Raw genomic sequence first — 24473 nt, forward strand, 5'->3', positions numbered from 1 at the left:
GTCCATTATGAGTTACTTTAGAAAAGTTTTCAAAGTGAAATGAAGGCTGTTTTCCCATGGAGTCTCCCTGGGTCCAAGATGCCTATTTATAGAGTGTGGTTTCACCAAAATGGGTGGTTTGTCTGTCTTCCATCTAGTCTGGCAACACTGAAGGGAGACGCCGCTATATCCATTTGATAGAAGTTCCAAGTCATGATTGCAAGAGGCTGCTGGCTATTTCTTTACTTGTAGGAAGGTGGGGAATCTCATCCCTGATCAGATCCATAAACACTATTGCGCATAGGAAGTCTTAGCCAGCATTAGAAGGGGAAAGGAAAGCATGGGAAGAGTGAGAATGGAATAGAAGCAGCAAAGGTCACATATAAACCGTTGGTGTCTCTTTCTGTTATTTAGGAGATGTTACAGACAAGGAGACCTATCAAGAATTCAAGGAAGGTAGTCATAGATCAAGGTGATGGGGGGAATGCTGAAACACATGGTATATCTTCATATATGCAAGACATTTAGGTTCTCCCTGATCAATGGTAGGTCAGAAGGATCCAAGTCAGTTATCTGGACGCAGGGAAGTGAATTGCAAGTGTTTCCTTATTTGTGTGGGTGATCACAGAATAGGCAAGCTCTAGGTTTCTCTAGGTTTATGACTAGAAACATAAGACTATTAATCTTTAGGAAAAAGTTAAAAATCTCACCAGAACCCATTTAATGCATCAGTCACTAATCCCTGAGTATGTGAGGGAGGGAGGCAGAGAGGGACTGTAATCATATATACCTACCAAAAAATTAGGGGAATATAGGTGGTACATGTGGACAATAATCAGGTTTCTGAAAACTCTAAAAATTAAACCACAAAATCAGATCATAGTAAATAAAATGGGGGCACCTGGGTGACTCAGTCAGTTAAGTGTCCAACTCTTGATTTTGGCTCAGGTCATGATCTCATGGTTTGTGGGATGGAGACCCAAATCAGGCTCTGGACTGCCAGCATGGAACCTACTTGGGTCTCTCTCTCTCTCTCTCTCTCTCTCTCTCTCTCTCTCTCTCTCTCAAAAATAAACAAATAAACATTTAAAAATAATAATAAAATTCTTTTAAAAATAAATGAACAAATAAGCATTAAATAAATAAATAAATAACCGAGGTATTTAGAGACACAATTTTTCTTACACCAAAGGAAGGAAGATCTGTCTATTAATCAATCTATGGACATGTTGATTAGAAGGGAAAATGGTCACCTAGAAGAGAGGAAGATGAATTCTTGGGGAGAGAAAGTGTCAGTGCCCTGGCCCAGCACTTCAGCCTGTCTGGACCCTGTTGTTGGACACGCCAAGTGCTGACACACATTGCCCACTTTCTCTCCAAATAGACTTTCGCTTATAACTTGTTTTTCCATGGGGTTTCCTCAGCAGGACAGGATTGTGCTGCTCGCACAAGCACAAGCTTGGCAATTTAGTTCTTCCAAAACTAAAAATGGCATCTGGCTTATGCAGTTAGCTATTCTGAGCTTGGTAACTTCAGTCCATCTGGAAGAGGTCTTCAGAGGTTGTGAAGATTAGCAGCACACCCTGAATTCTGGTAATTTTACTAAAGTGAATTCACCTCCAGCCAGCTAGCTGCCCGCCTCCCCAGGGCAGCTCTACCTTGTCTTGCTTCGAAGAGCTATGGAATGCCTGATTCTTTCACTGCCAGAAATATTATTCAATGTATGTCTATTTATCTGCCCCATAATAAACGCATTGATTTAGGAAGTTTCATTTAACATATGGCTTACTATAAACCCCAGGTTATTTTTGCTTCATTCAAGTCTCATGACCAAACCCCATCTTATGCACTGTATTTAACAATTATTAATGAGCATTACTTTCTGTTTGGTAGTTGGGAAAACTGCAAAAGTACATTATGTCTTATCAATGCAAGGAGAAAATTTCAATTGGCAGCAAACGTGTGTAGCTAAACAAGAGTTGTTTTTCTAAAGATCTTACATTCAGAATCTGTGTTCATCAAAAAAATTTATGTATAATAATTAGACCAGTGACAGCTCCATGTAAATCCAAAGCATGAGGCATATTTTCCTTTATATGTTTGTTTGTTTGTTTTGTTCCAATGACTTTTGGCATTAGGAGAATTTAAGCTTAGCTACCAAAGGTAAATTGAAAGGTAAGAGCTCAGTGAAGTGGGGTACAGATAAGGAAAGGAGGAGGGAAAAATGGCTATAAGGAAAGGCGAGGTGTCCAGGTAACTGATAGGGTTGGCTTAATAGTAGCATTTCCATGTATAGCCACTTCTATGAACTTGAATTCTTTCTATTTTTCTAATGACTGCTTCCTCTATGCAAAGTAAGTGGCAGAGATGGGAGGCACAGGCATGCCTTTTTACTGAGACTATTATGTCTCAATTTGAGTAGCTATCCCCAAAGTACCTAATTTGCTTCTTTTTAGCACATTAACCTGAATTTCTCTTGATTTATACAAAATTGACTAGTAATATGAGCTAACATTTATTAAGTATTACCATAAAACCAGGCACTAAGCTAAGCTCTTTTCATGCATATGCTTCACTTAGTTGTTGAATCAATTGCATGAGGTAGATACCATTGTTATCCTCATTTTACAGATGAGAAAAATGGAGCTTGTAAATAACTTGCATAAGGCCACCTACCTACAAAGTGGCAAACATGAGATAAATAATTGCAGGTCTACTGATTTAAGAATGCCTAACAAATACTCTTAACCACTTTCACTCTGGTATCTGCAGACCCACTTTCCAGTGCATTAAAGCCATCACAAATATCACATTTTCTACCAAACTAAGGAAATGTTGTCTATTTCTTTGGCTCAAATGGTGATAAATAAATATTATTATAGAATAATAATAATAATAATCACCTCTTGAGTATTTGCTGCCCACCAGTACTATTCTAGTGCTTGTATATACTGAGTCATGTAATTCTTCACAATAAACCTATGATATATTTACTATTATTATTCCTATTTTACACACAGAAGGAACTAAGGTACACAGAGCCCAAGTACACACAGGTAGGTACTTTACTTATTTATGGCCAACCAAGAGCAGCCACAGCTGAATAAATGTATGCCAGTTGTTTACTGCTGGTTCAAGGACACATAACAAGTTCTGAGACAACATGGAGGAGAAAAATCACTCTCTTCAATTCCTTGGCTAAATTCCCTTCTAGAACTTATCACAAAATTGGTGAAAACATAGAACTTTTCATGCCAAATGAAGGTATGCTCCTCTTCTGTAGGTTCCTAAGAAATGTTCAGTCATTAAGGCCATGATTAGAGATCTCTTTCCTGCCTTAACACATCTAAAGGGTCAGTACTATACCACCATCAGTCACAGGGGATCACAATAGCTGTGATTCTCAAAGAAGAGAGGGTGTCTGCCTTGTGGTGCTCATGTGCCATAAAGGAAGCATGTTAGAACCTCATAAGAGAGAAAAGCAACTGTTTTTAGAAATAGTATCTCCTTCCTCAGGTTACTATGCTATATATTCCTATCTTACTTTAAGAATCACCATCCTGAATGCAGGACTAACATTTTGTTCAGTACTTTCCTTCTATAGACACAATGTCTTTGTCTTTGTCATGGCGAAGTTTTCTGCTAAACTGAGCATTTATAATATTGGTTTATGTAATGCTATTCATTCTAGGAACCAGTAATGGCCAAACTGTTTTCCAATAACCAATAGGTAAACTAGTTGGGGGAATATTGGAAAGGGGAAAAAAATCTGGTCAACACAAATCATTGTGTAAATCAACTAGTCCAAAACCACATGAAAATCTGCATAGTTAATTCAGCTCATGGCTTCTTTGAAAACATTAGCTCAGGGTGAGAAAAACAAAGGCCCATGAGAATGCATGTGATCCTTTTGCACAGCTTTCCTCATGGCATTTTTAATCTCCTTATTCCTAAGACTATAGATGATAGGATTCACCATAGGGATCACCAGAGCATAGAATATGGACACCACCTTGTCCCGGTTTAGGGAGTAGCTAGAACGAGGTCGCATGTACATGAAGAGACCAGAACCATAGAAGAGAGTCACAGCAGTCAGGTGAGAGGCACACGTGCTGAAGGTTTTGGTCCTACCTTTAGCTGAGCTGATCTTCAGGACAGCAGCAACAATGTAACCATAAGAAATGAGGATCACAAGGACAGAAACCATTCCAACAACAACACCCACAATGAAGTTCACCACCTGGCTGGCAAAGGTATCAGAGCAGGACAGAACCAGAACTGGAGGAAGGTCACAGAAGAAGTGGTTGATCCTGTTGGGCCCACAGAAATCATGCTGATAGACAGAGTATGTTGCAATCAAAGAACTGAGGAATCCACCCACATAGGCCCCAGCCACCATCTTTAAACAAAGTGTATGGGATATGAGGACTGTGTAGAGCAATGGGTTGCAGATTGCAGCATAGCGGTCATATGCCATGACTGCCAAAAGAAAGCATTCAGTCAGCCCCATTCCACAGAACACAAAGTACTGCGTGGCACAGCCAACAAAAGAAATGGTTTTCTGCCCTGTGATGATGTCGGAGAGCATCTTCGGAGTTGTGGAGGACACATAGCAGATATCTAGGAAGGATAGGTTACTGAGGAAGAAGTACATGGGCGTGTGCAAGTGGGAGTCCATCCTGATGAGGGCAATGAGGCTCAGGTTCCAGGCTAGGGTCAGGAGGTAAATCCCCAGGAATAACACAAAAAGGAAAATCTTCATTTGAGGATGGTCTGAAAATCCCAGGAGGATGAATTTTGTCACAATCGTGTTATTCCTTCCTACAACCATAGACCTGCTTCCTGAATAAAGGAAAGAAACAATCCTGTGATCAGTAAGATTGTGTTTGTTATTACGTAAGTGGATATTTCTTGGAAGATCATATAAACCATTAACACCAACTTAACATCACAGCCACCTGCTAAGCAACCTTCTTGGAGGAAGTCTGCCCATGATAATCTCTTGGCACTATTTAAAATCTGTATGCTATATATATTGCTGATTAGAAGAGAATCCATCTAATGGAGACTAAACATTTTTATCAATATAATCAGAGTTGTCATCACAGATTAAATCTATCACTATCCTACATTATCAGCTTTTCTAATCCCAAGAAAATGTATTGATAAAAAATTAGGGGTTTACCTTCTAAATTATCCCAGATCTTAATTCAGTATCAAAACACTTTCATAGTTAGTTGGGCTTGACTCTTGTATCCTCAGGATCTCCTGGGCCATCCCTGACTCCCTGAGGACTGTGGAAAAGTGACTTCACCACTCCCGATCCGCCTTTTCTCAACTGAAAAATGGGAGGGTTGAGTCAGATGAGTCTCAAGGTTCCTTTGGACTTCAGTTTCTTATGGCCTTTTAGACTTTCTGACTAGAAAATATAAACTCAGATGAATAATAAAGTTAGGAATTTCTTATATTTTGTATATCTTTAATGTAAGAATCTGGAAAAGCAGCTAAGCACTACAGGCTATTATATTTGACATACTCCATTTTGAGGCAGCAAATCTAACCCACAATAAAAAATAATCCATTCTTCTAAGTAATAAAACCAAGAGAAAAAAGTATACATACACATGCTTAGAACTAGAAAATTTTTTCTAATTACCTAATAAGTTTTTATACAGGTCACTGCATAAAATGATCAAAATTTGGATGAACACAATCAACACCATTATGGGATAGAAGGGCCATGAACAATGCCTCCATGGAACACCAAAGCTAACTGAAATTGGATGAGCCATTGTGGTCAAGAACAAGTAGAAACCAGTATTTTCTGAGCAAGAAAAACTGGAGAGAGTTCATTAGATATTCAAGGACAATATTTAAGGATAAGCATGGAACAGCTTTGATGTCATCAGGCCAGACCAGATTATCATTTTTAAGGCATGAGGGATGCCCGTATGCATTTTGCATTAAGAAAGACAAACCAGCACTGATCTAAGATCAAAATGAGGAAATATAAATGGGTGCAAAATGAGGAAATATAAATGGGTGTAAAAAAGGCAGAAGTACCCTGGGGAAGACTCAAGGCTAAAATTAAAGTTACTGATATTTTATCATTTTATGAAATTTGACCGCTCATGCATGTTTGCAGCCAGTTTCAACTATCTGATGGTGTTTCTTTATCATTCATCATATTAAAAATTTTTCTACATGAAGAGGTGGTCAACATCACTAATCATCAGGGGAATGCACATCAAACCACAATGAGTTATCACCTCACATCTGTCAGGATGTCTGTTATTAAAAAGATGAAACAGGGGCGCCTGGGTGGCGCAGTCGGTTAAGCGTCCGACTTCAGCCAGGTCACCATCTCGCCGTCCGGGAGTTCGAGCCCCGCATCGGGCTCTGTGCTGACAACTCAGAGCCTGGAGCCTGTTTCGGATTCTGTGTCTCCCTCTCTCTCTGCCCCTCCCCCGTTCATGCTCTGTCTCTCTCTGTCCCAAAAATAAATAAACGTTGAAAAAAAAAAAAAAGGAAAAAAAAAAAAAGATGAAACATAAGTGCTGGTGAGGATACAGAGAAAAGTCTTGTGTACTGTTGGTGGGAATGTAAATTGATGTAGTCATAATGACAAACACTATGGAGGTTCCTCAAAATTTTAAAAAGGAAACTACCATATGCTTCAAAAATCCTTCTTCTGGATATACATCCAAAGAAAATGAAGCCAGTATCTTGAAGAGATAGTTCACTTACGTGTTTATTGCAGCATTATTCACAATAGTCAACATATGGAAAGAACCTAAATGTCCATTAATAGGTAAATGGGTAAAGAAACTTGAGGTAGATGATTATGATGGTGGTAGTGGTGGTAGTGACGATGATGATGATGATGATGATGATGATGATGGTAGGTAAATATATAGATGAGAGAGAGTGGAATATTATTCAGTCATAAGAAAGTTGGAAATCTTGTCATTTGCAGCAACATAGGTGAAACTGGAGGACTTTTTGCTAAGTGAAAAAAGCCAGACACATAAAGATAAATTCTGCATATCATTTGTGGAATCTAAAAAGTCAAACTCATAAAAGTAGAGGGCAGAATAATGGTTGCAGGCTGGGGTGGTTGAGGGGGGAATGAGAAAATATTGGTCAAAGGGTGCAAAGTTTCAGTTATTCAGGATAAGTTCTAGAGATTTAATGAACAGCTTGGTGACAATAGTTGACATTATTGTATATCTGAAGTTTTCTAAGAAGATAGATCTTAAATCTCAAAACACACACACACACATACACACATACAAAGGGTGACTATGTAGAGGTGACAGATAAGTTATTTAGCGTGATTGTGGTGATCTTTTCACAATGTATACATATATATGTGTGTGTGTGTGTGTGTGTGTGTGTGTATATATATAAACAGATGTGCCAATTAAGTTAAAATAAATACATACTACTAGCTTTGTGTTTTCTAAAATTTAAAATCTCCCCACAATCAGTAACTGATTGAGGAGCCAAAACCAAGAAGAGCCAAGACTGTTCTTCACCATGACATTAATCTATGAACCTCCCAAGGAGAAAATAACATGAGTTTTGTGTTTCTCATCTTATTATTTTAGAGAGAGAGAGAGAGCTCAAGCAGAGGAGAGGGGCAGAGGGAGAGAAAGAATCTTAAACAGGCTCCATGCTCAGCACAGAGTCTGACACGGGGCTTGATCCCACAACCCTAAGAGCATGGCCTGAGCCTAAATCAAGAGTCAGATGCTCAACTGACTGAGTCACCCAGGTGTCCCTGTGTTTCTTATCTTAATGAAATCTTCCCTGAAAGAATGTAAGCTACTTAAAGGCAGGCCAGGAGTTCTGTTTATTGATCTACTTTTTTTTTAATATGAAATTTATTGTCAGATTTGTTTCCATACAACATCCAGTGCTCATCCCAACAGGTGCCCTCCTTTGTTTATCAATTTCCTTATTGATTTATCCTATCATAGATCTAGAACAGTGTTTGGGACATTGGCACGGTAAATATTTGTTGAATGAATGAATTTTCTTCACTGCTTATCTATAGAGCTTTCACAGAATGTTTAGCTTATAATTAGTGTTCAATTATAATAATATAATATGCAATATATAATCTAATCACAAACATTATTAAAGGCTTATTGAGTACCAGGCACTGTTCAAAGGACTTGATTTATATTAACTCATTTAATCCTACCTGGAAGTGTGGACTTACTCTGCCCCTTTTACAGATAAAATGTGGAATAGGCTGTAAAATATAATTGTCATTTTTTGGATGAATGAGGTTGGGAAGGAAGGAGCTTAACTTACTGAATTACTTCAAGCAGAAGTGTCCTGAGATCTCTTCCTACAGAAGAAGAATTGTTGGTTGCTTTGCTCCACTAACATTTTTTCTAAACTTCACTTCATCTGCATTTCCCACTGCTCTATGCCTGGTTTCTGGTTCAGTCAATTTTTTGTGGTTTGGCCTCATGCAAATAGTAATATCTGCTTCTGGAATCCCTGCTCCTTTATTACCAAGTCTTCAAAATGGCCTTAGGGAGTTCATTATTTTAATGGGCAGGGATAGCCACACTTTTCCTCCACATGGCTGCCCTGTCATTCACTCCTGGGTCCAAAGTAAAAGCCCAGCAATCATTAGAAGCAAACATTTCTGAGCACTAATTGTTCTCTGGATGATGGGGACAGGGAAAACCACCCATTGCCAGAGTCTTATTTGCAGCCTCCTGTCTTATTCTTCTCTGAGCTTTCCCTGATCTGGGTCCAGGAAGACATCCTTTTGCATTGGTGGGCAACCTTCCACTTTGAGACCCTTCATTGGAAGTAAACCACACACAGGAGAGTTGGGCTCAAATTCTGGCTCTGCCATTTTATCTGTATAAACATGTACACATTTTTTAAATCTCTGAAATATCCATTTCCTTCCTTGTAACACTGGTGTAATAATCATTATACCAATCTCAAAGGATTGTTTGGTAATGAAATGAGATGCACACAGGTAGGTCTTAGCACAGTGCCTGATGAATAGAAATCACTCCAGGAATATTGAGTAACGACATCATTAACTCTGTCTCCAAGGTTGTGGCCAAGAGCTCTTTCCTACTTATTTGACTTTTTTGTGTGATGAAAACAGTTTCTTTACCCTTTAATATTTTGGGTGCTACTCCCAGCACTGCCATGACCTAGATATGTGGCTGTGAGCAGGTCAGTTAACCCCTCCCCCCACCTCTCAGGGCCTGAGTAAATTGGGCTCATTTTCCAAGGACCCCTCAAACTCTGAAAATGTAAAATTTTGAGACACTCATTTCCTGGTTTTTGAAACTTTTGTACAGAAATAAAGTTTATAAGAAGGAGTTAATCTGTTCCATGGAGATCAAGTCAGCAAACCTTAGCCTGAGAATAAAAATTAATTAAGTGACAAAAATATCTTCTATGTGAAAGAATATAATTACTGAGATTCTTGACACAAGATAATAGGCTGAATTTAGGGGAACAAATTTAGCAACTGAGATCACTGAAAGAAAAAAGTCAGCGACTCCAAAAATAGACTGTGAAGGAAAGAAGGTAAGGAAGTTCTTTATTTAAAAATTTTTAAGTTTATTTATTTATTTCAAGAGAGAGAGAGAGAGAGAGAAAGAGAGAAAACGAGCAAGGGGCGGGGGGCAGAGAGACGGGGAGAGAGAGAGAATCCCAAGCAGGTTCTGCACTGTCAGCTCAGAGCTAGATGCAGGACTCAAACTCACGAACCATGAGAGCATGACCTGAGCCAAAACCAAGAGTCAGACACTCAACTGACAGAGCCACCCAGGTGCCCCAAGGAAGTCCTTTATTAAGAGAAGCATTTTAGGCTAGGATTGGGGATATACTGGCCCAAGAGAGCCTGAGGCTAAGAGAGTCAAGCTCAACTATGAAAGTGATTTGGTACTGAATTAAGATCCAGGATAATTTAGAGGATAAATCCCTAATTATGATCAATACATTTTCTTGGGATTAGAAAAGTTAATAATAGAAGATAGTTATAGATGTCATCTGTCATGATAACTCTGATTATAGTGACAATGATTATTGGCAAAGTAAGACTGAGAAACTCAAGAATAAGAGCAAATTCTAAATTAGCAATGTCTGCATTTGATAGGAGAATGTAGAGTGGGGACATTCGACATATTTGCCAACCTATTCTATAAGAAATTTAAGAGCAAAGAAGAAATTTGTTTTATTAAATTCACTTGGCTATAACCATAAACTCTCATTACCCTTACTTTAAAATATTGGACTTCATGTATGATTAAATTTAAGAATGTAAAGCAGAAGGTTAAGTGAATATCAAAAAGTATGAAAGCAAATAGCACATACAAGAAAATAAACTTCATTTAGAATTACAAATTTTAGGAGGCAATTCTTTGAGAGTCAACTCAAAATTTATCTCACGAGGATTCTACACATCTTAGATTTTGTTTACTGACAGCTTCTCCTAAAATATGATTTGCTTTAATGTTTATTTAACATTTTAGCACAGCTACTTTAATGAGGTTATTCTAATTGTTTCAAAGGAAGCCCAGAGAAAAATCTGGAGGTATTTTTGACAGTAAAACACAATCTCAGTTCTCAAATTGGAGTTTGAAAAGTTATCTCAGTTTGTATTTCCACTACTGGTGAGGAGTAAAACTGTCAACCTTTTATAGATCCAAAATCTTTTCACAAGATATTCCAAACAAAGATAAGGTACAAGATGAGAGTAAATTTAGAGGTTTTAGAGGTCTTAAATGTATATATAAGAGGAAACTGCTAAACCATAAGTTACAGAACCAGAGTTCCAATTCCTATTCCGATGTGGGAGATTAGGTTCTTAACCTCTCTGGACCTCAGTTTTTTGCTCTAAAACAAAATACTAAAGTGGAAGACCTCTAAGAACCCAAACAGCATGATTACAACTGACATTAACAACTACATTAACTATATTAACACGGTTTCAACTATATTAACAAATCATCTGCACAGAGGACTACTAGTTTAGGCCCTCCTGTGGAATGTTGCTGCCACCTAGTGGAAGTATGTCTAAACTGTATGATCAGGTTTTTTGGTGGGGTTTTTTGGTGGTTTTTTTATGGGGTTTTTTTTTTTTTTTTTTTTGAGGTTTCAATATTTTATTCAAGTTTTACTTTAAGTGATGTTAATTACAGCATTTGAACGGGAGGATCTAATTCCACACAAAATGGAAGACTCTAAAATGTACCCATTAAACTGCTGAAAAATAAACTGAGTGGCGAGAATATAACAGAAGTCCAGTTTAAATTCCGAATGTTGTCACCATGTGATTACAGTCACAGAGACTCTTCCCAGCTTGCAGCTGGGACTCTTAGAAGCTATTTCATACTCTGGTGCAAGGGCAAAAAAAACACAACATGAGAGGGAATTAAGTCCTGAATTATTGGCTTCATCACATCCACCTTCTCCACCCTAAATGGCACAAAAGAAACAGCTACAGTCCCTGCAGACTACTTTTGGTGTAAAAGAGGTGATGGCTTGGGGTGGAAACAGGTCATGGAAATCTGTCTAAAAAAGTCTCTTTCAGATGATTTTGTACACACCATCAGTGAGTCTCTCCTTCATTAGGGTAGGAAACCAAAGTTAATTCTCAGGAAGTCATAATTTCATCCATTTACTCAATACCAGTTTACAAAGTGCCTACGAAGTCTCAGCTTCCGCTTGCAGCCATTTCTAGATAAAAAAGAAACCTGACAATTCTAGAGGGCCACCAAGGTCCCCCAAAGTCTACAGCTGAAAGGACTCTTCTTGGAATTGGGTTTCTTCTGTACCTCTGAAAGGGTAACACCTTAAAGCTGAATCATCTTTAACCTGGAGGTCTAACGTGATATTTAGCAATACTCACATCCCAGACATATTGACATTAAAAGGTACACTAAATTCTGAAGGTAGCTATGCTCAAAATAGTTTAAAATTAAACAATTGTACAATATTTGTTTATGCCTGAAATTCCAGTCCTAGACCAAGCTTGTGGCCACCAGCATTGACATTCTTGCCATCCAGCAAAGCTGAGAGCATCAGTTTGATACCTGGCTTTAGGGTCTGAGTGTATCCTAAACCTATCAGGCTGGAGTTGTTCACTTTAGCCGAGAAGCAGGCATCAGGATCGATCTGATACTTGGCCGCTATTCCAAAGCGAGTGTTACTATTTCCTGCTGTCCAGGCCAGATTAACGGCGGTCTCTAACTTCTTGTTCACCTTCTGATAAATGGAGCCACCAAACTCTGTCCCATCGCTTACGTTCGTGTGGAGCTGGAATTCGTCAGTCTTGTAGCCAACTGCAAAGTTGCTCTGGGTCACTCGAGACTTTGCAGTCTCAAAATTCATCTGGTAGCCTGCCAGCCAGCCCTCATAGCCCAGCACCAGAGCGCCGCGGATTGAAGGGCCGGCGATGTCGAAATCCACGTCACGGCCCAGGTTGATGTGCTCCCGCTTATACCCTGTCTTGATTTTGATTTTAGCATTCCCCCCCCCCCCCCTGTTTGGTGAGAAGGATGAATCAAAGGTCAGCTTCAGTCCACGTGCAAGCTGATCCTCCACAGTAATCTCTGTGCCTAGTGTGTCGTCAGTGTTCATTTCTCCGTAAACGTCAGACCATATTCAGTCCATCTGTACTTGGTTTCCAGACTGCCCGTCACTTTGGTGGTCTTAGTGTTGGCGGAACCTGAGCTCGTAAATTCCAGTCCATTCTCAGATTTTGTCTTCAAATCGAGTTTGATTAAGCCAAATCCATAACCCTTGGTGAAGACATCCCTGGCACATTTGCCAAGATCAGCATATGTGGGAGGCACAGCCATCTTCTGCTCGGGGTGGGGGTGGGGGTGGCGGCGGGCTCAGCGGCTGCTACCGCGGGGGCTGCAGCGCGAGGAACCGAGAGCAGCAGCGGGCCCGAGCCCGGGACCTTTTTTATGTTAATTTTTGAGAAGAGAGAGAGACACAGCGCGAGCTGAAGGAGGGGCAAAGAGAGAGGGAGTCTCCAGGATCTGAGCTGTCAGCACAGAGCCCAAGGTGGGGCTCAGACTCACAAACCCCAAGATCATGACCAGAGCCGAAGTTGACTCTTAACCAACTGAGTCACCCAGGTGCCCCATGTAGGGTCAGTTTTAAGAGGTGACCTTTGGGGACTAAAATCCACGTGAGAACCTAGCATTGCAATAGTAATTGATTATCCTCAAACAGTATATACCCACTATGCTCTAAGCATTGTACTATATATACCCCTCAAGTTCCTTAACTCAATACCATCATGCAGTTCAATTCTGGGAAAGGAACCACACCAGGAGATGGAGCAAGTCTCTAAGCAAATTGAAAATGGTAAATAACACTAATCAATAAATATATTTAGACAAGAGTGATGTAATTGAGAATAGGTAAGTCACAAGTTCACATTCAAGGTACCATTTTAAACCAATCAGATTTTTAAGTGCTTTAAAAGAAGCATCATAACATAATGAAAGAACAGTCTAGAAAAGTGGCCATTCTGAGTTAAAAAAATATTAAAAATGGGGGGGGGGGGGCGCCTGGGTGGCTCAGTCTGTTAAGCATCAGACTTCAGCTCAGGTCATGATCTCATGGTTTGTGAGTTAGAGCCCCGCATCAAGCTCTGTGCTGACAGCTCACAGCCTGGAGCCTGCTTTAGATTCTGTGTCTCCCTGTCTCAACCCCTTCCCTGCTCATACTTTCTCTCTCTCTCTCTCTCTCTCTCTCTCTCTCTCTCAAAAATGAATAAATATTTAAAATTTTTTTAATTAAAAATGGTAGTGTTAACACATGGCATGAGTCTTAATCCTGCCTGTTTTCATCTGAGTGGTCTTGTGCACCTCCCCTGATTTCACATCACCTCTTCATCTGTGAGATTCAACCAAGTGTATCAACATTGTATGATTGTGTCAGGATCATATATGCACCCTATATAGAAACCACTGTATAAAAACTATTCAAATGGAATGATTTCTAAATTATCAATTTGGCTCAGAAGAAACACCTCCAGCTATAGAATTCTGATACCAGTTTATTAGAAATTCATGATAATCTATATTACTATTGTTCCCAGCTAACTATGTTTTTATTAAATACCAACTAACTACTGTACATGTTTTAATTAAGATGCCAGCTAAGTTGGACATAGTTTTTTTAGAGGGGGGAGGGGCAGAGAGAGAGGGTGGGAGAGAATCCCAAGCAGGCTCCATGCTCAGCATGGAACCTGACACCGGGCCCAATCCCATGACCCCGTGGATCATGACCCAAGCTGAAATAAAGAATCCAATGCTTAACCAACTAAGCCACCTGGGAGCCTCATCTTGGACATAATTTTTAGAAGACTTTCATGTTTAGTAATTATTCTTGGCACAATAATTTTTTGATAAACTATTATTACTATCAGTCATTTTTTATTATTTTGAGCTTAGTATTACTATGAACACTATTTGTGAGTGATGTGACATTATACTTCTGGAAAATACATGAACATATTAGACCCTCTTGGAATTGCTAAGTAAGACTTAAACTCAAAATGAATCATTAGGAAATTATAAGTGTTGAATCCTAAATAAGATAAAAATACCCTTAACCATTGATACAGTAAAAATTGCAACAAAAAATTTAAACTTTAAATAGTTTTTTTAATTTTAATTTTCATTTTCATTTCTATTTTTAATATGAAATTTATTGTCAAATTGGTTCCCATACAACACCCAGTGCTCATCCCAAAAGGTGCCTTCCTCAATACCATCACCCACCCTCCCCTCCCTCCCACCCCCATCAACCCTCAGTTTGTTCTCAGTTTTTTTTTTCAATATATGAGATTTATTGTCAAATTGGTTTCCATACAACACCCAGTGCTCATCCCAAAAGGTGGACTCCTCAATACCCATCACCCACCCCCTATCAACCCTCAGTTTGTTCTCAGTTTTTAAGAGTCTCTTATGCTTTGGCTCTCTCCCTCTCTAACCTCTTTTTTTTTTTCCTTCCCCTCCCCCATGGTCTTATGTTAAGTTTCTCAGGATCCACATAAGAGTGAAAACATATGGTATCTGTCTTTTTCTGTATGACTTACTTCACTTAGCATAACACTCTCCAGTTCCATCCACATTGCTACAAAAAGCCATATTTCATTCTTTCTCATTGCCACGTAGTATTCCATTGTGTATACAAACCACAATTTCTTTATCCATTCATCAGTTGATGGACATTTAGGCTCTTTCCATAACTTGGCTATTGTTGAAAGTGCTGCTATAAACATTGGGGTACAAGTGCCCCTATGCATCAGCAGTCCTGTATCCCTTGGTAAATTCCTAGCAGTGCTATTGCTGGGTCATAGGGTAGATCTATTTTTAATTTTTTGAGGAACCCCCACACTGTTTTCCAGAGCAGCTGCACCAGTTTGCATTCCCACCAACAGTGCAAGAGGGTTCCCATTTCTCCACATCCTCTCCAGCATCTATAGTCTCCTGATTTGTTCATTTTAGCCACTCTGACTGGCGTGAGGTGACTCTATCAGTGTGGTTTTGATTTGTATTTCCCTGATGAGGAGTGATGTTGAGCATCTTTTCATGTGCCTGTTGGCCACCTGGATGTCTTCTTTAGAGAAGTGTCTATTCATGTGTTCTGCCCATTTCTTCACTGGATTATTTGTTTTTTGGGTGTGGAGTTTGGTGAGCTCTTTATAGATTTTGGATACTAGCCCTTTGTGCGATATGTCCTTTGCAAATATCTTTTCCCATTCCATTGGTTGCCTTTTAGTTTTGTTGGTTGTTTCCTTTGCTGTGCAGAAGCCTTTTATCTTCATGAGGTCCCAATAGTTCATTTTTGCTTTTAATTCCCTTGCCTTTGGGGATGTGTCAAGTAAGAGATTGCTGCGGCTGAGGTCAGAGGGGTCTTTTCCTGCTTTCTCCTCTAGGGTTTTCATGGTTTCCTGTCTCACATTCAGGTCCTTTATCCATTCTGAGTTTGTTTTTGTGAATGGTGTAAGAAAGTGGTCTAGTTTCATCTTTCTGCATGTTGCCGTCCAGTTCTCCCAGCACCATTTGTTAAAGAGACTGTCTTTTTTCCATTGGATATTCTTTCCTGCTTTGTCAAAGATTAGTTGGCCATACGTTTGTGGGTCTAGTTCTGGGGTTTCTATTCTATTCCATTGGCCTGTGTGTCTGTTTTTGTGCCGATACCATGCTGTCTTGATGATTACAGCTTTGTAGTAGAGGCTAAAGTCTGGGATTGTGATGCCTCCCGCTTTGGTCTTCTTCTTCAAAATTACTTTGGCTAGTCAGGGCCTTTTGTGGTTCCATACAGATTTTAGGATTGCTTGTTCTAGCTTTGAGAAGAATGCTGGTGCAATTTTGATTGGGATTACATTGAATGTGTAGATAGCTTTGGGTAGTATTGACATTTTAACAATACTTATTCTTCCAATCCATGAGCATGGAATGTTTTTCCATTTCTTTATATCTTCTTCAATTACCTTCATAAGCTTTCTATAGTTTTCAGCATACAGATCTTTGACATCTTTGGTTAGATTTATTCCTAGGTATTTTATGCTTCTTGGTGCAATTGTGAATGGGATCAGTTTCTTTATTTGTCTTTCTGTTGCTTCATTATTAGTGTATAAGAATGCAACTGATTTCTGTACACTGATTTTTAAACTTTAAATAATTTTCATGGAAATAAACCATTAAGTGTTTTCTACTTATCAAGGTATTTGAAGACACCTATGAATCAACATCTTCTTAAGCATGAGTTTTCCACGTTTTGACTAAATGTCCGTTGATCTACATTTCCCTCAGAAATTCTCAAAGGGAAGATCCCAAAGGAAGAAATAAAAGTGTACTCATCTGGTTTCAGGACAGTGGTACAGCCTGAGAGGAGAGGTGATCTGGAAAAAAAACATTTTCTATCACTTAAATCATCCTTCTCCTCGCCAACATCTGTTGTTACCTGAGTTGTTAATGTTAGCCATTCTGACAGGTGGTTCCTCAAAAAACTAAAAATAGAACTACCCTACAACCCAGCAATTGCACTACTAGGCATTTATCCATGAGATACAGGTGTGCTGTTTCGAAGGGACACATGTACCGCCATGTTTATAGCAGCACTATCAACAATAGCCGTAGTATGGAAAGAGCCCAAATGTCCATTGGTGGATGAATGGATAAAGAAGATGTGGTATATATACATACAATGGAGTATTACTCAGCAATCAAAAAGAATGAAATCCTGTCATTTGCAACTATGTGGATAGAACTGGAGGGTATTATGCTAAGTGAAATTAGTCAGTCAGAGAAAGACAAAAATCATATGACTTCACTCATATAAGGACTTTAAGAGACAAAACAGATTAACATAAGGGAAGGGAAACAAAAATAATATAAACACAGGGGGACAAAACAGAAGAGACTCATAAATATGGAGAACAAACTGAGGGTTACTGGAGGGGTTGTGGGAGGGGGAATGGGCTAAATGGGTTAGGGGCACTAAGGAATCTACTCCTGAAATCATTGCTGCACTATATGCTAACTAACTTGGATGTAAATTTTAAAAAATAAAAAATAAAAATTTAAAAAAATCATCCTTCTGTCCAAGCCCAAAGGGGCTAGTCTCTTCAGACAGAGTAAGAGACTATTCTCATGGCTAGAAAGGTTCAGGGTCACTTGGAGGTACAGGATTATCTGTTTCAGTTGAGCTTACTCAAATGTCCTTCTTTCAATTCTCATCAAAATTCAGTATTCTCAGTTTAAGAAACAAGTGAATCAAACCTTTTTCTTTTCTCCCTTCCTCTCTCCAAACACAAAAATTAGTGATTTCCTTTGTGTGGAGTGTCTGGCCTTAAATTATTTTTTATTTGTACATGACCCTCCATAGAATCAACATTTTTACATTCTTATACTACATCATGCTATATCAGAGTAAATTTTAAAATTTTTAGAGGAAAAAGCCGTGTATCTAACGTCTCTCTCACAGAAAGATAGTAGGTTTCTGTGGAAAGAGAATGGATTTACGAAGGGAAGATTACAATTGACCTTTCAACACATTTATGTGCAATTGCATTCCAAAGTAAATGAATGTACCATTCATTGGTGTCATATAATCATGGGTTCAAATATTGGATCAATCTCTTACTAGCCATAAAATTTTGAGCAACTCATTTAGCTTTTCTGCATATATATACAGCTTTACTTTCTTCTGCAGAGTAGGCATTTATCTTGTCCTATGTGTTCTTCTGCTATCCTGAGTTCATTCATCATGTACCACCAGAAGAGATTTTGACTAGCCCTGGGGGATCAGAAGAGATGGCCACTGGGATGGAGTTTAATAACATTGCGTTCGGAGCATTTATTTGAGTATGTGTTCTCCATACCACCCCAGAGATCAATTAACTACAGATCTTTGAGGTTTGGGTGATACATTTCTTTCTCTTTCAAAAAAGACCCTCAAGGGCAAATGTAATGAAATATCTCCAGGAGAGAGGAAAAAATCTCTCTCAAGTTCATTTCCAATCCCAGCTGTGAAACATTTTCAACATGACCCCAACTGCAGATATTAGCAGATACCAGAGGAACTTCTTAAAGATTATATCTCTCTCTTCTCTCTGTATATTTTTCTCTCCTACTTTTCTGCTCACTAACACACATTCTATGCATCAAGTGGATATTTTTATCTCCCCTGAACAAACCAGCTCCAAACTTTCTCTCCCAGCTCATTAGCACTTTGGGGATTGAAAGCAGTTACTGAAGCATGATTAGACTCCTTTCAACACAAAACTCAAGACGGGTATCAGCTAAAGGACAGACAGACGAGAGGAAGAGGGTGAGTTCAGTCATTCATCTTTTATTGTTTTGTCTTCTTGCTTTATAGAGCACTTTAGATCTACAAGACTATACAGATGACTAAGTTCCTTGGATTTTAGTTTTTCTCCATGTACTCTCAATTCTGTCTTTTCCCCAATTCAGCCACAATCTTACCTTACCCCTGCTTTGGTGGGCTTCCTGGACTATGTTTGAGCCCTTGCAACTAGAAAGAGAAATTAAGAGGAAATGAAATTTTGAAGGAATTGTTATGCCCTCAAACAGAGATCCAGTTATTAATAAGTGGTTTGAAAATCAATTTGGAAGGGCTGTGATTGGGGCAGACTTTACATAGCAGATTTTCCAAACACCACAGAGACCTCTCACCTCTAAAACCTTCTCTCTCTTTTCTAACTGGTGGCCTGAATTTTACCATCTGAATCTTCATTCTTGGAGTCAAGCTTTGGTGCTTTTTGAATGCTCACCTTATGTCAAGAGGGACTCTTTCATTTCCATCAACTATTTGTACATTGTAGGACAATTTGTACATCTGTAGGACAGACCTGGAAGAAGATCTTGAGGGATTGGGCTCCTGCAGCAGTGAGAGGAGGAGGCATCATGAAGTGGAGGACAGAGCCGAGGGCAGGAATAATGGGCAGATCAGATGATCCACACCTACTCCCCAGTTTGGCCGAAACTCTTGTCATTACACCATTTTTTAATTCCATCACCCACTATTCTGTTAAGCTCGGACTAAGCAGACTTAGTACTGTCTTGCAGATATTTGATAAAAGATGAGCTGAGTTGTAAATCAACTTTATCAGTTCCCATCAATTCCTGAGTGTCTTCTGTGTGCAAGGTACTATTCTAGGTGCCTGATTTTGCTGGCTTATCGTATCTTCACAATGGCCTCAAAGACTAGTGTTATTCACAAAGATGCAGTTCAGCATCTGTGAATGCAGTGAGGTCACTGAGCCTCCCAAACTCTCCTTTTCCAGCTGCTATTGTTTATACTTATATCATAGGATAGTAGGGAGTCTAGACTCAGACCAAAATGAGCCCTGCAAGTTTGCTGTGAGTGAAGATTTTCTTTCTCTGTGAAAAAAAGAAGAAAATCCTCATGAGCAGAGTTCAGTGGCATAAAGTGCTCCCAAGAGCCCTTAAATACCTTCTGTTTAATGTTCTAGAGTAAGATTCAGGGCATCCATGGGCAAGAGTGAAACTCTGGGTATGCTTTTTCTCTTGTTCAATTTGTCCAGATTCACTTTCTGTTTCTGGGAATGGTAAATTTCATTCTTAAATGTGGAAGTTCTCCCCACTGAAGGCAACATTCAAACAGACTTGCAGTTGACCTATCAACCCCTAGATCATTAAATTCTTCAACCCCTCTCCTAAACACTTGTTACAAACCTACATGTCCCATCAGTGGACTCCTCAATTCAGTAAGGTAAGCACATTTCCCCCACATAAGGGGAAGAGTTTCCAAATAAGACCCAGTTCCTTAAAGAATTCTTTAAGGAATATTCACTGCTGCTGGGAGGTTTGCAAGATGGCGGCTTAGGAGGACGCTGGGCTCACCGCACGTCCTGCTGATCACTTAGATTCCACCTACACCTGCCTAAATAACCCAGAAAACCGCCAGAGGATTAGCAGAACGGAGTCGCCGGAGCCAAACGCAGACGAGAGGCCCACGGAAGAGGGTAGGAAGGGCGGCGAGGAGGAATATTCACTGCTGATAGCAATCACAGTCCCAATTAAGCAAAGTCTTATCTCAAGACCCATGAGCCTTGTGCACATTATCTTAAGCAACCCTTCAACAACTCTGTGAAGAAGTCACTGTTATCCCCATTGTACAAACGGAGAAACTGAAACTCAGAAAGCCTAAATGAGTTGCCCAACATCCCACAGCTGGCAAGTGGCAGAGTCAGGATGAGAGCCAGGCTTGTCCCGAAGCCTACCCAGAATTATAACCACCACCTTACTCCCCTCCTTTTCCTGATAACCTGAAGAGGTGCCCCCCAAAAGACCTCGAATCACATTGCAGACCTCAGGTGTCTACCTAAGGGCAGAGCTCATGTGAATGGGTGAGTGCTCCAGCAGAGCTGTTTGGTGTTACTCACTGATGGTTTGCTCCCCTCTCTCTTTTTCTCTCCCTTCCCCTATGTTCATCTGCTTTGTCTCCTAAACTCCACATATGAATGAAATCATATGGTATTTGTCTTTCTCTGACTGACTTATTTCACTTAGTATAAAACACTCTAGCTCCATCCACATTGTTGCAAATGGCAAGATTTCATTCTTTTTGATGACTAATATTCCATCATATATATACATATATATTTATATATACATACCATATTTATACATACTATATATACATTCATATATATACATTATGTATATACACATACATATTATACGTTATATATACACATATATACACATATATTATAAATATATATTTATATATGCATACTATATTTATAGTAGCATTATCAACAATAGCTAAACTACAGAGAGAGCCCAAATGTCCAGCAACTGATGAATGGATAAAGAAGATGTGGCTCTCTCTATAGTTTGGCTATTGTTGATAATGCTACTATAAACATTGATGTGCATATATCCCTTCAAACCTATATTTGTATATCCTGTGGGTAAATACTTAGTAGTGCAATTGCTGGGTGGTAGGGTAGTTCTATTTTTAATTTTTTGAGGAACCTCCATACTGTGTTCCAGAGTGGCTACACTGGTTTGCATTCCCACCAACAATAAAAAAACAATTTGCCAAATCCTCCCCAACATCTGTTGTTTCCTGTGTTGTTAATTTTAGCCATTCTGACAGGTGTGGGTGGTTTTGATTTGTATTTTCCTGAGGATGAGTGATGTTGAGCATGTTTTCTTGTGTCTACTAGACATCTGGTTGTCTTCTTTGGAAAAATGTCGACTCATGTCTTCTACCCATTTCTTAACTAGATTACTTGGTTTTGGGGTGTTAAGTTTGGTAAGCTCTTTCTAGAGTTTGGTACTAACCCTTTATCAGATATGTCATTGGCAAATATCTTCTCCCATCCCGCAGGCTGCCTTTTAGTTTTGTTGATTGTTTCCTTCACTGTGCAGAAGCTTTTTGTCTTGATGAAGTCCAACAGTTGCCCTTGGATTATCATTATTGTGCCAGGTCTACTCTTCTCCTTGTGGTCCATGAGAAGCATGTCCACAGCTAAGGCCTGGAATAGCTCTTCAGTAACCATGTTCATCTTCCTGGGATTTGCAGACCATCCAGAACTCCAGACCCTTCTCTTTGTGACCTTCCTGGGTATCTATCTCGTGACACTGGCCTGGAACCTGGCCCTCATCTTTTTGATCAGAGGTGACCCCCGTCTGCACACACCCATGTACTTCTTCCTCAGCAACTTGTCTTTCATCGACATCTGCTACTCTTCTACAGTGGCCCCCAAGATGCTCACTGATTTCTTCCGGGAGCAAAAGACCATATCATTCTTGGGCTGTGCTGCTCAGTTTTTTTTCTTTGTCAGTATGGGTCTCACTGAGTGCTTCCTCCTGACTGCCATGGCATACGACAGATACGCAGCCATCTCCAATCCCCTGCTGTACACAGCCATCATGTCCCAAGGCCTCTGCACACGCATGGTGCTTGGGGCATATGTTGGTGGCTTCCTGAGCTCCCTGATCCAGGCCAGCTCCATATTTCAGCTTCACTTCTGCGGACCCAACATTATCAATCATTTCTTCTGTGACCTCCCTCCAGTACTGGCACTTTCTTGCTCTGACACCTTTCCTAGTCAAGTGGTGAATTTTCTCGTGGTAGTCACTATTGGGGGGACATCATTCCTCATCCTCATCATCTCCTACAGTTACATAGGAACTGCTGTCTTGAAAATCCGTTCAGTGGAAGGCCGAAAGAAAGCCTTCAGCACATGTGCCTCACACTTGATGGTGGTGACTCTGTTGTTTGGGACGGCCCTTTTCATGTACCTGAGACCCAGCTCCAGCTACTCGCTTGGCAGGGACAAGGTAGTGTCTGTGTTCTATTCACTGGTGATCCCCATGCTGAACCCTCTTATTTACAGTTTGAGGAACAGAGAGATCAAAGATGCCCTATGGAAGGTGTTGGAGAAGAAAAAACTGTTTTCCTAGTTCACGATTGAAAATATATTTCTCCAGAGACAAATGATCTCTGGCATCTACCTCCACCTCTGACATTGACAAGGGAGACATCTTGTGTGCATATTTGAAAATGGAGGCTCCTCCCACCAGATTTCTCTCACCATTCCTCATGGCCATCTGCCTACTGACCCACCATGGATAGTCAAAAGGAGGAAGAGATTACTTCAGCAAAAACATCACCCCAGGATACCCAATTGGTATTACAACAACCACCTTTTATTGGGTGCTTAATGAGTACCAGGCACAAACGTTATTTAATTAAATAATGACGCACATAGCACCATCCCCATGTTATAAATGAGGAGACAGAGTCCCAGCAAGGAAGACTGACTTGCCCAGGACCATACAGGAAAAGGTTGAACCCATTCAGACCCAGGTTTTCTGAACTCCAGAGCCAGTGCTCTGCCCAAATGCTACCTTCCACATTCAACAACAAACAACCTTGAAGTTGTACAAGTGTATGACTCTTGTTACTAGCATATGGCAGAACCCAAAAAGATACACTATATATGGTTGAGGTGAATGAGAAGAATAAGATACCTACTCCATTAAACACTCTTCCAAGACCTCCCTGTTGGATTGCCATTACAGCTACTCAATAATTTGCTAACACTGAAGGACATTACCCTTTGCCGCCATTTTTCTCTATCTCCACTACATTGGGGCCTAGAAATTCTGAACTCAACGGAATCACATCAGTGCTCTTCTTCCCAGTCTCAATCACCGAAACCACCTAGTTGGTCAGTATCTTCTAGATTTCTACCACGTCATCCTGTTCAGCACCTGACTCCATTTCATAGTATGGTCTCCTTTTCTCACCATATTCTGAGTTCTTCTTGCTCTCTTCTATTTGAACCCATTGCTCCTATAAGATCCTTGCTTCTTTCCCTGTATAGATTAGCCCTTGCAGACCCACAGTGAGTATTATTTGCTATCATCTCAGGAAGGTATACCCCAGGCTCTCACCTCCAGGTCATTACTCCTTTATGGAAGGTACTTACAGTGGCCTTGATCAGCACAACCATTTCTCCTGGCAAATCCCTCTCTCATTGTTCTGTGGCTCTGTTCCCTTCCCAACACACTGACTTTCCATTCGTGCAGGTCTAGTGGATATACAGAAAGATTTAATTTGATTTTGTTGTTCATGTAAGTGGATTAATTATTTCCTTTGTACCTGGAAGAGTGTAAAGAATGCATGGGGAAGAAAGATATCTGTGTTAGGTCTCCTGGTTTCTCCAGTCTCCTAAATTCATTCCCACCCAAGGTCAAGCAAACTTAAAATGACCCATAGAAATAACACCCAATGGTATTACCCAATGGGTAACTTTTCCTGAAGTTCCTTTATCAGTTACCTTTATGAATATTAGAACCCATATGACATCATTGTATTGGAAAGTCTGGAGATCATTTCTACTGATGGTTGCTACACCCTGGACAGCTCTAGTTTTGTGCTTCCCCAGCTGGCTGAGGATAATG

At 39.8% G+C, this 24473-nt stretch overlaps 3 protein-coding genes across 3 annotated transcripts in view; 1 reads left to right on the top strand and 2 right to left on the bottom strand.

Moving 5' to 3' along the window:
- Positions 1–3844: 3844 nt before the first annotated feature.
- Positions 3845–4810, bottom strand: LOC101097669 (olfactory receptor 5A2). The gene has a single exon (XM_011286950.2). The coding sequence runs from the start codon at positions 4808–4810 to the stop codon at positions 3845–3847; it is 966 nt and encodes a 321-aa protein (XP_011285252.2).
- Positions 4811–11283: 6473 nt separating this feature from the next.
- On the bottom strand, positions 11284–12849 carry LOC102899304 (voltage-dependent anion-selective channel protein 1-like). The gene is given in 2 exon segments (XM_045039343.1): positions 11284–12611; positions 12614–12849. Coding segments are annotated over 2 exon segments (858 nt in total). The 5' UTR covers positions 12834–12849; the 3' UTR covers positions 11284–11973.
- Positions 12850–21727: 8878 nt separating this feature from the next.
- LOC101098988 (olfactory receptor 5A1) overlaps positions 21728–24473 on the top strand; it is a 3549-nt gene continuing 803 nt past the window's right edge. The window contains exon 1 of the mRNA XM_045039344.1: positions 21728–24473. This exon is cut by the window's right edge and continues 803 nt beyond it. Coding sequence (XP_044895279.1) covers positions 21855–22967 — 1113 coding nt within the window. The 5' untranslated portion in view covers positions 21728–21854 and the 3' untranslated portion in view covers positions 22968–24473.

Source organism: Felis catus, chromosome D1 (assembly GCF_018350175.1).
Source record: "Felis catus isolate Fca126 chromosome D1, F.catus_Fca126_mat1.0, whole genome shotgun sequence".
Taxonomy (NCBI): Eukaryota; Metazoa; Chordata; class Mammalia; order Carnivora; family Felidae; genus Felis; species Felis catus.